This window comes from Buceros rhinoceros, unplaced genomic scaffold (assembly GCF_000710305.1).
Source record: "Buceros rhinoceros silvestris isolate BGI_N320 unplaced genomic scaffold, ASM71030v1 scaffold47650, whole genome shotgun sequence".
In the NCBI taxonomy this organism is placed as follows: Eukaryota; Metazoa; Chordata; class Aves; order Bucerotiformes; family Bucerotidae; genus Buceros; species Buceros rhinoceros.
In genome coordinates, this window is record NW_010389894.1 from 1133 (window position 1) to 13529 (window position 12397).

A 12397-nucleotide genomic window follows, 5' to 3' on the forward strand; every position below is an offset into this window, starting at 1 on the left:
CGCACAGGGTTCAGAGTCCTCTGCTAAGCAGCTTGCCAGTCTGAGTAATTAGTAACCACACTTAACCGTTCCCTTCCTTTTATTCAAATATGTACACCTGGGACACAACCTTTTCTAATGATACTTGCCCAAAATACAGCTCGCTGTTTCTGAAGAATAACAAGCCTGCATTTGGTGTGAAAAGCTAAATCTGCCCAGGTCTGCTGGGCTGCAAAGTGAGGCTGCTGCTCTGGGGGGTGGGTAACTTGAGCAAATCCTCTTGCATGTGCCATCTGGTGGACGATAAACAAGGCAAAAGCTTATCTAGAAACACAGTCTGCTAGCCCACATCCACAGGCTTCACGTGGAATAAATCTCAAAAGATAAACAGCGACTTTTGTCTGTCCATTTTTCTTCCCTTTTTGTTCACGGTATCTGCACTTCTACTCCTTCACCAAATTACTTACTGTGGCTGCACAGACTGCAGCTATTTTTATCTGAACATTAAGAATAATGTATAACTAGCAGTTTGGGGTTTTTTTCCTCTACAGCTGTAGTAATCTGAGTAGGACTCAAATCTGACCATTTGTTTAACAGTTTTGCTGTGGAAGGAAGTGCTGAGACGTGAGCACAATAAAGTTCATATGCTTCAGGATACAGGGCTGCAAGGAAAATATCCTCAGACTTCCTTCTGTTTTGAAAACTTAGTCCACGTACTACTCCTAGAATAGGAAAGAAGCTTTGCAAGATAGTGTTCCTGCAGGACTTGTGTCCTCAAGGACCTCCGTGCTACAGATAAACCCCATCAGAGTAAGTCTCACACCCCCCCAATGCCTGGCATTCTCTACCCATGAGACAGAAATACCGGTCCTTCAGAACCACAGGGTGCTGACGTCGGTTTGCATTCCCTGAGGATTTCAGAGTGCGTGCAGAAGCAGGTTCCAGTGCCAGGGTAGTGAGGCTGTTTGGGGGAAAAGCATGCAGGTAAGGAGAGGGCAGAAACACAGGACTGTTTGCTTCCAGATGGGAAGGCAAAGCTTAGAGGTGAGCTGTGGCAGATTGAGTAAGAGAATAAACATAACATCTCAACTGCTCACGCTGCTGGTTTGTTTTTAAAACTCATCGCACGACTTTGTAATAGAAACTACTATAGTTAAAGCTGTCAGAGCCTTTAGTTTTAAGTGTGATTTTAGCTTAATAAGCACATACTTCTAATCTCTTAAAGCAATAAACCTGATTTAAGAATATCACTGTACTCCTCAGCAATGGCACAGAAACCTCCCCAAACACTTGTAGTGGTGGCCTCATTTCACTCTGATGCCTACAAAACCATTTCAAGTAATAGATGGCGCTCAGTAGAGTCTCCTGCTGCAGACTGAAGGTGCTGTTCAACCCAGCAGGACTTGCAGGGTAGTGTGGGTGAATTCTAATCCTCCTGGTGTGGGAAATGTCTTCCTAAATGCCTTTGTTTTCTATCAGGCAGGAAAAAGTTTGGAGTGCGAAGGGGAAGGTGACTCCCATTTGTTGCTTTAAATACCTCAGTCTCGGGTGACAGCTGAAACTGGTATTTGTAGAATCAATGTAAATATCTGTTTAGCAAACCAAACCAAACTTCGTTAACATAAGAAGAGTGACATTTAAATGTTAACAATCAGAAGCCCATCTGAATGCTTTGCGTGTTTACTGGGTTTCTTCCAAGATCCTGTAGCACTTTGCTGGCACAACAAGCCTTACCAGTATAAAGCTGATGCAGCAACAACTGAGTTCAAAGCATCAACATAATGTTTGCTGGAGGCAGCGCAGGTTGTGCACTGGTTCCTGAAACCACAGCGCCAGCTGGAGTTGCGTGTGTCACTTGGGAAGAGCTTTTCACTGTGATACAAACTCTCCCAGTCACATTTCCTGGGAGCCAACGGGAGTTTTGTCACTCGCTTCAAAGTGATTTCTCTTTATCAGAAGGAAACATGCTTTATGACTAGAGCGTATAGACATAGGCCCCTGTCACAAAAATTCAGCATTATAACTTTATTTGGACCTAAATGTCATTTCTGTTGTCTGGGCTTTGTTCTGGACTATTTGATCAAACACGGTTACCGGACTGGCTATGGGGAGGGTGTGGTATGGATATATATCAGCAAAAGCCTGCATTGTAAGTGGCACTGGCTGAAAAGACAGGATGGAGAATACTTTTGATTTCATCCTCAGTAATTTGAGAAGAAAAATCCCTTGTGCAGAAGAAATGTTTTTAATGCAGAATTAGAGAAACTAAAAAATTCACAACATTAGTTATTCGGGCATTGAATTATCACAAAGCTTATTTGGTTGAGTTCTGGATACCAGCTTTATGTCCATGGAGATAAGGTAAGTATATTTTTCCATATTAGCTATTCCATCATAGTTAAATAAATATGTAAAATCAGGATGAGCTGCTCATGCTGTCTATATAGTCATAACTTGCATCATACCAGCAAATGCTTTAAAGAAAAAAAACCAAACGTGTTCCTAAGTGTAGTAAATTTAGTGACATACCACAGCTGAACATCTGCGAGCACATCACAACTAAAAAATCCTGGCTTTCCCTTCTGCTGCAGCTCCGGGACACGTACTCCAAGACTGGCATCACTTGTCTCACCGGGGAGGAAATGGGAAACTTCATCCAAAACTTGGATCTAATTGAAAGCGAAGACAGAGCGGCTGATCCCTGCTGGCAAGTAAAGTGGCACCTGGGAAAGTTAATTAAAAAGGTATTTGGAACCTGACACGCTGAAGCAGTGTGCTTGCTGATAGTCCAAGTCAAAGAATCCTAATAGCAGAATAAAGGGAGGGGGCTCTCGCATTGTTTCATTGCAAAGGAATAGTCAAGCTGCAGCTTCAGCTGCGGAGTGCTTGCACCGAGGCCAAAAAAACCCCCCCAAGACAGTGGTTTCGCCACATTCAGGAAATAATAAAGACAAATCAGTTTTTACTAAGTGAATTTCAGTGATAGGTTGGCTTGTCTGAAAAACCTCAGGGTAGAAGTGCTGGACTCAAGCTTGTTTTCTACGTGACCGTACAGATCACAGTGCTAGCAGAGGAGTCACTGTCTCTTTGGAAGGACAGGAAGACGGGCATGAGAAAATGAGATGAGATGTACATGGGGAGAGGTGCCTGAGGAATGGTCTAGTCATGAGCGTTGTAACGTATTAGGGGAGGGAAGAGCAAGTGAACACACAGCATCGGGTGCAGTGCCTTCCTAGCTCAACGTTCAGAGACCACCATCTCCAGCATGACCTACACACAATACAGATAATTTTGCTGCAGAAGAGAAAATAAGCCTGGCTGAAAAATCAGAAAGGCTAAAATCTTCTGGAATGGTTTTCAAAATCCCATCCCCATCACTTAAAACCTCATCCATAAAAATTCGCTTCTGGCTGAAACTTAGCTGGCAAATCTCGCAGTATGAAATAGATCCTCTCTGTTGGGAGATCTTGGCTCCTTTGGTGGAAGTTCTGCCAGTAAAGTCCCTGAACTGTGTGAAGAAAATGTTGTTTTCATTAGCGTACATTTACACATCTAATATACCTACTAGCTCCATGATTGCTTAAAAAAAAGATAGCCTGGGTGCCAGAAATTATGGTAAATTATAAGATAATAATTTTAGAAGTTTAGATGGATGGATAGATAGATAAGCAGAAATGTGGCAGGACAGAACCCATCAGTAAGGGACAATACAGGGCCCATGTTAATCACCCAGGAAATTGTCTCGAACCATCCGCTTGCTGCAGCTGCACCAGCATCAGGAACCAAACTAGATGGTGTCAGCAGTCAGCAAACAGGCAGAAGGGGAAGGCACCAAGTCAGGTACGCTGGCTTAGGAGCTAAGATGGATAGATAGGAGGAGGTATAAAAAGAAAGGAAATGTAATTACTCAGAGCTGAGATCCCACAGAAGTGCGCACTGCCGGGTATGCTGCGAATGGAGGCTGCTGCTTGCACACTGGGACTCTTCTTACTTGAGAAAAGCATGAGGGTCGCATTTTCCATCAGGCTTAAAGCCCAGGTGGCTGAGCTCCCTTGAAAATGTTTTCCCCACATGCTTTGTTACATAAAGGATGTAAATGTAGAAATAACTGTATTTCAACAAATTAATTGGCTTGTTCCGTTGCTTGTTGATCAAATCCAGCGTACCCTTTATCCATGAATTTGAGAAAGGAGTGTCTTTTTTCCTGCACCCATCAGTTTCTGCTGACAAACTAACTCATCTTCTCTGTTTGTTGGCAGATGATGTCAAGAAGTTACGAGGAAAACATATCTGCAGTCAACGGTATTATAATAATTTTATTAACTGGCAAAAAGGAGCTTCAATGCTCCGATATGTAGCAGCTCAAGGAATTTTTTAACGGTGCAGAAGACACTAAGATGATTACTTATTACTAGAAGGCAAATTTTCAGCAGCCAAAATATGGTCAAGTGGTTAGAGCGAGGTAAGCTGAGGTGGATGTGGAGGACTTAAAGAGCTCTCGTGGAAACAAACAGCACTGCAGTGCTGCACACGTAGCTCAGTTAAGGAGTAGCTCTGCTGAAGCTCCTACAGCTCTAAACACGTTGAGCGAAAGTGTTACAACCTCCACGTGGGAATTTGGAGTGAAGATTATGAATACTTAACCTTAAAGGATACTGGTCATGAATATGAAAATTTGATACTATGGGTTATTTTGTCTATTGGCAGTTTTGAGGTGGGGGAGGAGAAAAAGGAGAACAAAGAGGCATACAAAGACATTACAAGGAGAGCAAGAGTGAAAGATCAGTTTGAGCCTTATTAGGTAATAAATAGTGTCCAGTCTATGAGTTAGTCAATTAAGAAAATTACATACCTGTTCCTTAAACTCAGGGCAGATGGGGCAGAGGTGCTCTCTAACATTCTTGCTTCTAATATGAGGTTCTTTTTCTGGTCTTTCCTTAGCCGAAAGAGCCCTGACACTGTCACACACTGACGGGCAGCAACCACGTGGTCCCGTCACCAGGATCGCGGCACATCTGACAGGCAACAGCAATAGGAAGAATTCCCTGTCCCCACGCAGTAAGGAAAAACCTTTAAAAACAGTTAAAGATCACAGAAATTACTCTCCCATTGCTAATCTTGTGCTTCCATTCACTTTAGTACTTTCACTGGGTTTACGGTAAGAAACAAATCACAAGAAATTCTTCTTGTACCAGGCAATGGGATTTTTTTCAGCCAATTTCCAACAGGGAGAAAGTCCATTCTCCCTGGGTACCTCCCTAACTTGCCTTCTGGAACCTTCATTAGGGGGAAAAACATAAACATCCGTCTTCCTAACGTTAAGTTTTCCTATTTTCTTTCCTTTAATTTCCTTCTGTTAGTTGTGTGAGTCCCAGCTCCTATGGTGACAGACCTGTTAGAAAAGTGAGACAGGGGAGACTTGACATTCAGGCCATATTAATGAAAGGCTTCGTAGGGTTTCTACAGCTTTGGAGGGGATTAGGCACAAATGTCACTTACTTTGAACTAAGTAAGTAGCAACATGATTATTTTTCTCTTATTTGGGAGCACAAAAATGAGAAATAAAGGCAGTTCATGTGAACTCCCACATAGAGCTAAACAGCTTAATTGTGGACCTTCAGATTGTTTTGAGAATGGACCTGATAGCTGCTGGGAAGAGCAGGTTTCCTTACCTGGTTGTTAAAAAACAGATTCCCCCATTAGCAGGCACCTGGCTTCACTACCTGGCTTTTAATTTAACATTTTCTCTCTTCTTTTCTCAAGTAGATTCCTCACCCAGAAGAGGGTATGGACAAAAAATAAACAACTGGGAATCGTCAAGGAAAGGCCACTCTTTCATTTACAACGTGGAGCTGAGAAATGGCGAGTTAGTGATACCCCAAACGGGCTACTATTACATCTACTCACAAACTTATTTTCGTTTCCGCGAAAACGAGAACGAGGATTCAGATTTGTTGGTGCAAATCAGGAACCCCAAACAGCTCGTCCAATATGTTTACAAACTGACTAATTACCCAGAGCCCATTTTGCTCATGAAAAGTGCAAGAACAAGCTGCTGGTCTAAAAAGGCAGAATATGGACTTTACTCCATCTACCAAGGTGGGGTGTTTCAGTTGAAAAGAGAGGACAGGATTTTTGTCTCTGTCAGTAACAGTGACATAGTTGACATGGACAAAGAAGCAAGTTTTTTTGGAGCCTTTATGATAGGTTAAAAGATGAAAATGATGCCCCAAAGGAGCCAGTTTTCCTACTCAAGACCAGCTTAAAATTCTGTAAAATCGGGGATGATAAGCAAACGCTGTAGCAGTACTGATAATACCAGGCTCCCCTTTCTCAGCTCACTCAGCATGAGACCCAACCGTGCCGAACTCTCCTGCCAGCCGGGAAGGAGCAGCAGCACTGGCTGCAGCTCGGACGGCAGCACGGGCACCGCAGCTCACTGCCCAGCCAGCCTGGGGACGGACGAGGATTTCACATGCCACAGACGATACCGTCAGCCAGAATCCCAGGCAGGTGAGCGCTCGCCACCACCTCCACCGAGATGCTCCACACCAGCTCAGCTGCGACAGGTGGTTTGGAGGATGCTCCAGGTCCAATTACTCGAGGCTGAGAACAGACATCAAATTTTGTTGGTGGTCTCCATTGGGACCCCGTCTTGAATATCTCAGCTCCTGTACAGAGCCTTTCCTGGGGGCCTGTGGGATTACTCCGGAAGTTTTTGTTTGAACTCGAGTTTTACAAAAGTTGAAAGGCCATCACAAACTCAAATTGTGCATCTTCATCTCATCTAACAAAGCACTTAAGCACCTAATTAATTTTAAGCACATGAACAGTCTGACTAAATCAGGGTATTTACGTGCTTGAAATTAAACATGCGCTTAAGCATTTTTCAGGATCATGGCGTGAGTAAACACATTTGTCTGTCTCAGTCAGGATATTGTACATAAAACTAGAAGAGGGTCTAAAATCGATCAGGATTTTGATCAGCATGTTATGATAGCGCCTATTTACTTAACTGCTGTGCTGCCGAGATTTCACCAGGCTTCCCATAGGCTCAGTAATGTAGTTACTGCTGCACTTGTTGACAGCAAGTACTTGATCCAGAAAAAAGGGTTTTTTTCTCAAAATTCAGAATTCTATCAATCAGACATTTTCCACAAATTAAGCACGCCATGGATCTGCCATGTTTATTTGTACTGGCCTGAATTTGGTAGGATGTAATGCAGAATCACACACCCTGATGACTAATATTTTAAGGAAAACAGACTCAGCTATCCATACTTAAACCAGAGCTGCCTATTTAGGTAATGCTGTTTCATTTTTTAATTATTTTTAGGAATGGGTGGAAATTTTTCATAATTTTTTTTAAATCATAATTTTTAAAAAAAGTGGACACTATATTTTTTTAACACCAAATAGGAATATTTTATATATATATAAAAAAAGGAAAAATAAGGTTTGCAAGTGTGAACTGTGTGGGCTAGATCCGCAGCAAAAGTCTGGTAGCATAAATCAGCACGTCCTCAGCATTGTCAGTGGAGCGATACCAGTTTGCCCCATGAATGCATTTTGCACAGGCTCAGAGAAAATAGTGGGGAAAAGAGGGTGAAAGTGAAAAAAAACTGGAGGAAAAGGAAGAAAGTTGTTCAGCAAATGTTGTTTTATGTCAACAGAACGATGCCAGGAGAAAGTCTGGTTGTTTCTTTTTTCAATACGCTAAGGTTGCCTTGGGAACCCTCCCATTCACCTCCACATTCTGGTAATTAAATCAGTGCGCAGCCCTCGCACATGGGCTCTGTGAGTAAACACGCATCGTTCATCTTACTACTTTGTCAACAAGAGGAGATGAGCAGCCGCGAGCGCCTGCTTTTATCTTGCCATTCAGAAAAGCAGGGACATTGGTTTGCTTCAATACCTGCAACGAGCAGCAAGAGAAGGATTTCAGGACTACCCTCCCCCTGACAGGTTGGGGCAAAAAACCACACGGCCATAAGCCTTAAACAATGAGTTTTAGCTTTTTCCTCCTGTGTTAACACAGTGTCACACATACTGTTGTCAGCAGTTATCAAATATGTGAAATTCTCCATAATTTACTGGAATGCTTTGGTTTGCCTCATGCTCCAATCATCTGTTTCAATAGAGACAGAAAATATTTCTACAGTTTTCTCTCTGATTTCAGTATTCAGAAATTTTCTGCCTGCCAGACGAGGCTAGAGAGAACAAAGCCGTTCCCTACAGCTCTGAATATCTGCTCTATTGGAGAGATTACTTTTGTCAGTTCTTGCACACAGACCAGCCTTTTCAATCTCAGCGCTGGACTGACCCACGTTATCAGGTTTGAGGGTTTTTTTAGCAATTTATGATATTTAAAAGTTAGGTTTTTTCTTTTAAATGTTATTTTAGGAGCTTATTTGAAAGGAAAAGTATTTGAACTGTGAAAAAGTATTTTGGATTTACTGATGGCAGCTGAGAGTCAGAAACCCTCCCTATGGTTAAGAACTGGTTTGTCTAATGTTGGAATCGTGGCTGCTAGAAGGGACTGGAAGGAAACTGTGAGGACTCCACAGACTTGCAGCTGATGCTAAGACAAACTGGATACTACGCAGCGATTTTTTTGTTCGTCAGCTCTCAATAGATTACACCATGCCCGCTGTCACTTGGGGAATGCTCCCTGGCATCACCTTCCTTTTTTATCTCGATGTACGTATTCTTGGTCTCTGCATGCAGAGCGTATCGCACAGGGATCACACCAAATAATCATATTTCATTTCTGGACAATCCAAAGGCATGCAAGATATTACCTTGGGGGGAGATTATCAAGCAATATCAGATAGGATACATTTGAAGCTAAATGGAAAGATAAAGCAACTTCTCTTTGTACATTTGCACCTTGAATCCTACCTTCCATGTCACTTTTTTGTTGAACATCGAATGTAGCAAATCCTTTTTGTGGATGTAGGTTGTGGTAACATGTAAATATGATTTTTCTACGTGTTTTATATAAAACATTTTCAGTAAATAGTTATTTAGTCTTGCAGTGATTATTGGTGTCATCTGATGGCAACCCTGCCTGAAATAATTTCTCTGACATTGGTTGGTGTCAGATATAATTCTTCAAATGCCACAGGTGGTTGCAATGCAAAGGACGTAATGCAAACCACTGAGCAATGCCATACCGTGTAATGCCATATAACTGGTTTCCAGACCCTAGTTGGTGAGCAGCAGCTGGAAGCCGTACACTGAAGAGATCACTGAAAATTATCTCATGACCAGACACTACAGAACACTGAGCACTTCCCTTGGGGTTCTTCTCATGGTTCTGGGCTTTAGCAATTTATTTAAGCACTAGGAAATCTATTTAGAGGGAAAACATCTGATCCTTACTCATTACCAAACTACAGCAGAAGACATACTGAATTCAGAGGGACAAGGAGCATTTACAAAGATGTTGTAAAGCTGGAGATCCCCTGATGTTGAAAACGAATGTCCTCCCTGCTCCAAAAGCAAACACGAGTTATTGTTTGGTCTATTCACCCCACTTCTAAAATTTGTCCCAATCAAAAATGGGTACAAACCACAAGAGAACCCTGGAAACTCAAGAGGACACCAAGGCATCATCTAACCTGACCCCCAGCCCTGAGATGGGAGAGGGGGTGGTTTTATCCGACGCTTGCAGAGAAGGGCTATGGCTGGCACAGCAGCAACATGCCACAGCCAGGAAACCAGTTGCTCCTGGGGGACAATTACCCATTTGGGGGGGGGAACATTACCCCCCACCTTAGCAGTTCCCAGAATTCTCTTACTCTCACTGTCCTGGCTTCTGGCAGACTCCCCCCCTGCCCTTGCTGTTTTACGCACTGCACATCTGCGTGCTTCCCAAAAGGACTCTTGCTTCCCTAATGGACTCGTAATGTAAATAGGTTGAGCCCAGTGTTTGTGTTAGGCTTGATTTGGAAGAGACGGGCATGCCTCAAGCCTTGGCTCTCCTCATCCACACCAAGCCCCACTGGAACCAGTATTGCCATTGCTGGGGAGGAGCAGCCCCAGACTGCAGGGATGCCCACGGGTTTTAAAAGAAATTATTCCTTTCATAGAGACTGCTTTTATTTCAGCAGAGGCTTTTCTCTTTTCTGGTGTTTCCATGGGGAAGAGGACATGCTGGCTAACTGGCTTTTCTTGTACCTGTCATTATTTCATGGAAACGGACTATTTACTTAGTGAACATAATTATTACGGTTTGTATCATAGCAGCATGCACTGCCCAGGCAGCATCATGCTGGACTCTCCATGCCAACAGTTAAAAAGCCCAATTCAGACGGAGAGTTTGAGATTAGTTCTAGTTTTCAGATTTCAGGCCTAAGAAAAGACTGAATGTAAAAAGACTGAATGTAACGATCACTGTAACATAAATAATCACGCTGATCAAGATCTCATTCATCCCTCCAAGGCACCTTGGGCCATTCAGAAGCAGAAAAGGAAGACAGATTAGGATATCGCTGGTCAATTGTCACGGGTTGGGGGGTTTCTTCATGTAGAGTTGCATGGAAGTTTACAGCAATTGCCGTCAAAATCATCCAAAATTTCGTTCTCTAACTTTTCTCTGTATAAACTGAAATTGCATGTTATGACATGGTGAATCATTTATTTTCCTCTGATTACCAGGGTACCACAGTTAACTGCCCGAGCACCACATCGCTGCTGCTTTGCAATACCACGCCTTCTCTCGAGACATTCATAACCTGAACCCAGACGGACACTGCCATTAATTTCTTCTGAAAGTTTCAGAGATGGCATTGAGTTGGGACACAACATGAAGGTTGTGACAGAAATGCTGTCAATCTGCTCGCGGTCAGTGAGACAGGGCTGCAGCTTATGGCAGGGACCTGTCAATTTAAAGAGCTTCCCATTTTTATGGGCTGTTCTACCAGAGTTAACATGAACCACACTCCTTCTCTTTGATGCACATAATACTTCTGCAGGAACACGATGCTTATACAACACTCGCAGCATTAGCAAACATTAGGGAATGCAAAGTTGTTCAAACTGCCTTTGAAACACCAGCAATTTAAACACAATAAAATCTGAGGCACAAATTCCTCCTCAAGATACTTCTGGTGTTTTCAGATCGTGAATTCTTCAGCTCCTTTTATTCTCAATTTGTACTGAGTTGTGGGTATTTAGCCCGTATAATGATTGGGTGAGGACAAAGCAGATTAACTGCAGATTTGCTGGAGAATTGAGCCAAGTTATCACTCCCCATTTAGCATGAGATAGAAGTATTAATGAGAGAATATGACCGGGAATAATTATCTATGCAATCCCATCCTGCGTGTTCTGGCACTAACAGATCTCAAATCCTAATGAGCATTAATAACTCCATGTAAGTCAGGTGAACATTTCCACCCTAAGCCAGCATTAAGTCAACATCTACAGATCTTCTTTAGCGAGAATGTTCAATGACATTAAAAAAAAATGCAGGATACACCTACTACTCTTGTGCCAGGAATGATTTAATAAAGACTATGTACTCTTAACCCAGAGTGACTATACCTGTGACCAATGAACCATGCTCTCTCTCCACTCACTGAACGAGTCTAACGACGAGGGACATTAATGATCAGGGGGTGACCTATGGCACAATGAGCTGAAGCATGACAAAAAGCTGAGTCTAAACCAGATGCCTCTGAATTAGGGCATTAGAGCACAGCTTTGCTGATCAATAAACTTGCACTGTGTGGAAGTCTGCTCGCAGACGTTTACTGCCGTATAAACAACTGTAAAGTCATTTGAGCACATTCTGGGGTTTATGTTATTAAGTGGGATTACCACTATTTCACCAGCGCTACTCGCTGAAGAGAGTTGCTGAACCATAACCTTTGAAAGCACGCACCAGATACTACCCTCTGTTCTTAAAATTCATTTATAATACAGGTCAACACATCTTCTGCCCCTGGATATAATAAAAAACCTGCATTTGCTTTTCTGCCAGTTGGAGGAGCATCATTTTAAAATGGAAGTTCTACCCTTGATGTCTGTTTTCCAGTTTCTTCATCTCTCCACAATGAGACCATATTAATTCTATACTCAAAGCCTTCAGATATTTCCATGACAACAAACAATGATATAAACAAGAACTAAAACTTCATTGGATGAGAAGAAAATGGAAAGAATGCTACATAGGTTTGAAAACTCCATAAATAGAAACCCTATTCTGTCTTATCTATCTCCAGTGCTCAACACAGCTTTAAGAGAAACACCAATGTTTTAAGAGTTCTGTCAAGGGTAAATGTCCCTTATTATGAAATTCCTTAAATTTTTTTTTAATATCTATCTTGTTCAACCAACCACTTAGTAGAAAAAACTGTGACTAAAAAGTAATTAACTTTCAGCTCTTTCTCTTAGTTTCTCTCATCCCAAT

The 12397-nt window shown here is 42.3% G+C and overlaps 1 protein-coding gene across 1 annotated transcript; it reads left to right on the forward strand.

Moving 5' to 3' along the window:
• The first annotated feature begins 2400 nt into the window (after window positions 1-2400).
• TNFSF10 (tumor necrosis factor (ligand) superfamily, member 10) lies at window positions 2401-6191 on the forward strand. Its single transcript, XM_010135457.1, is given in 5 exon segments — window positions 2401-2457; window positions 2460-2723; window positions 4239-4281; window positions 4921-5065; window positions 5744-6191. Coding segments are annotated over 5 exon segments (957 nt in total).
• The last annotated feature ends 6206 nt before the right edge of the window (window positions 6192-12397 follow it).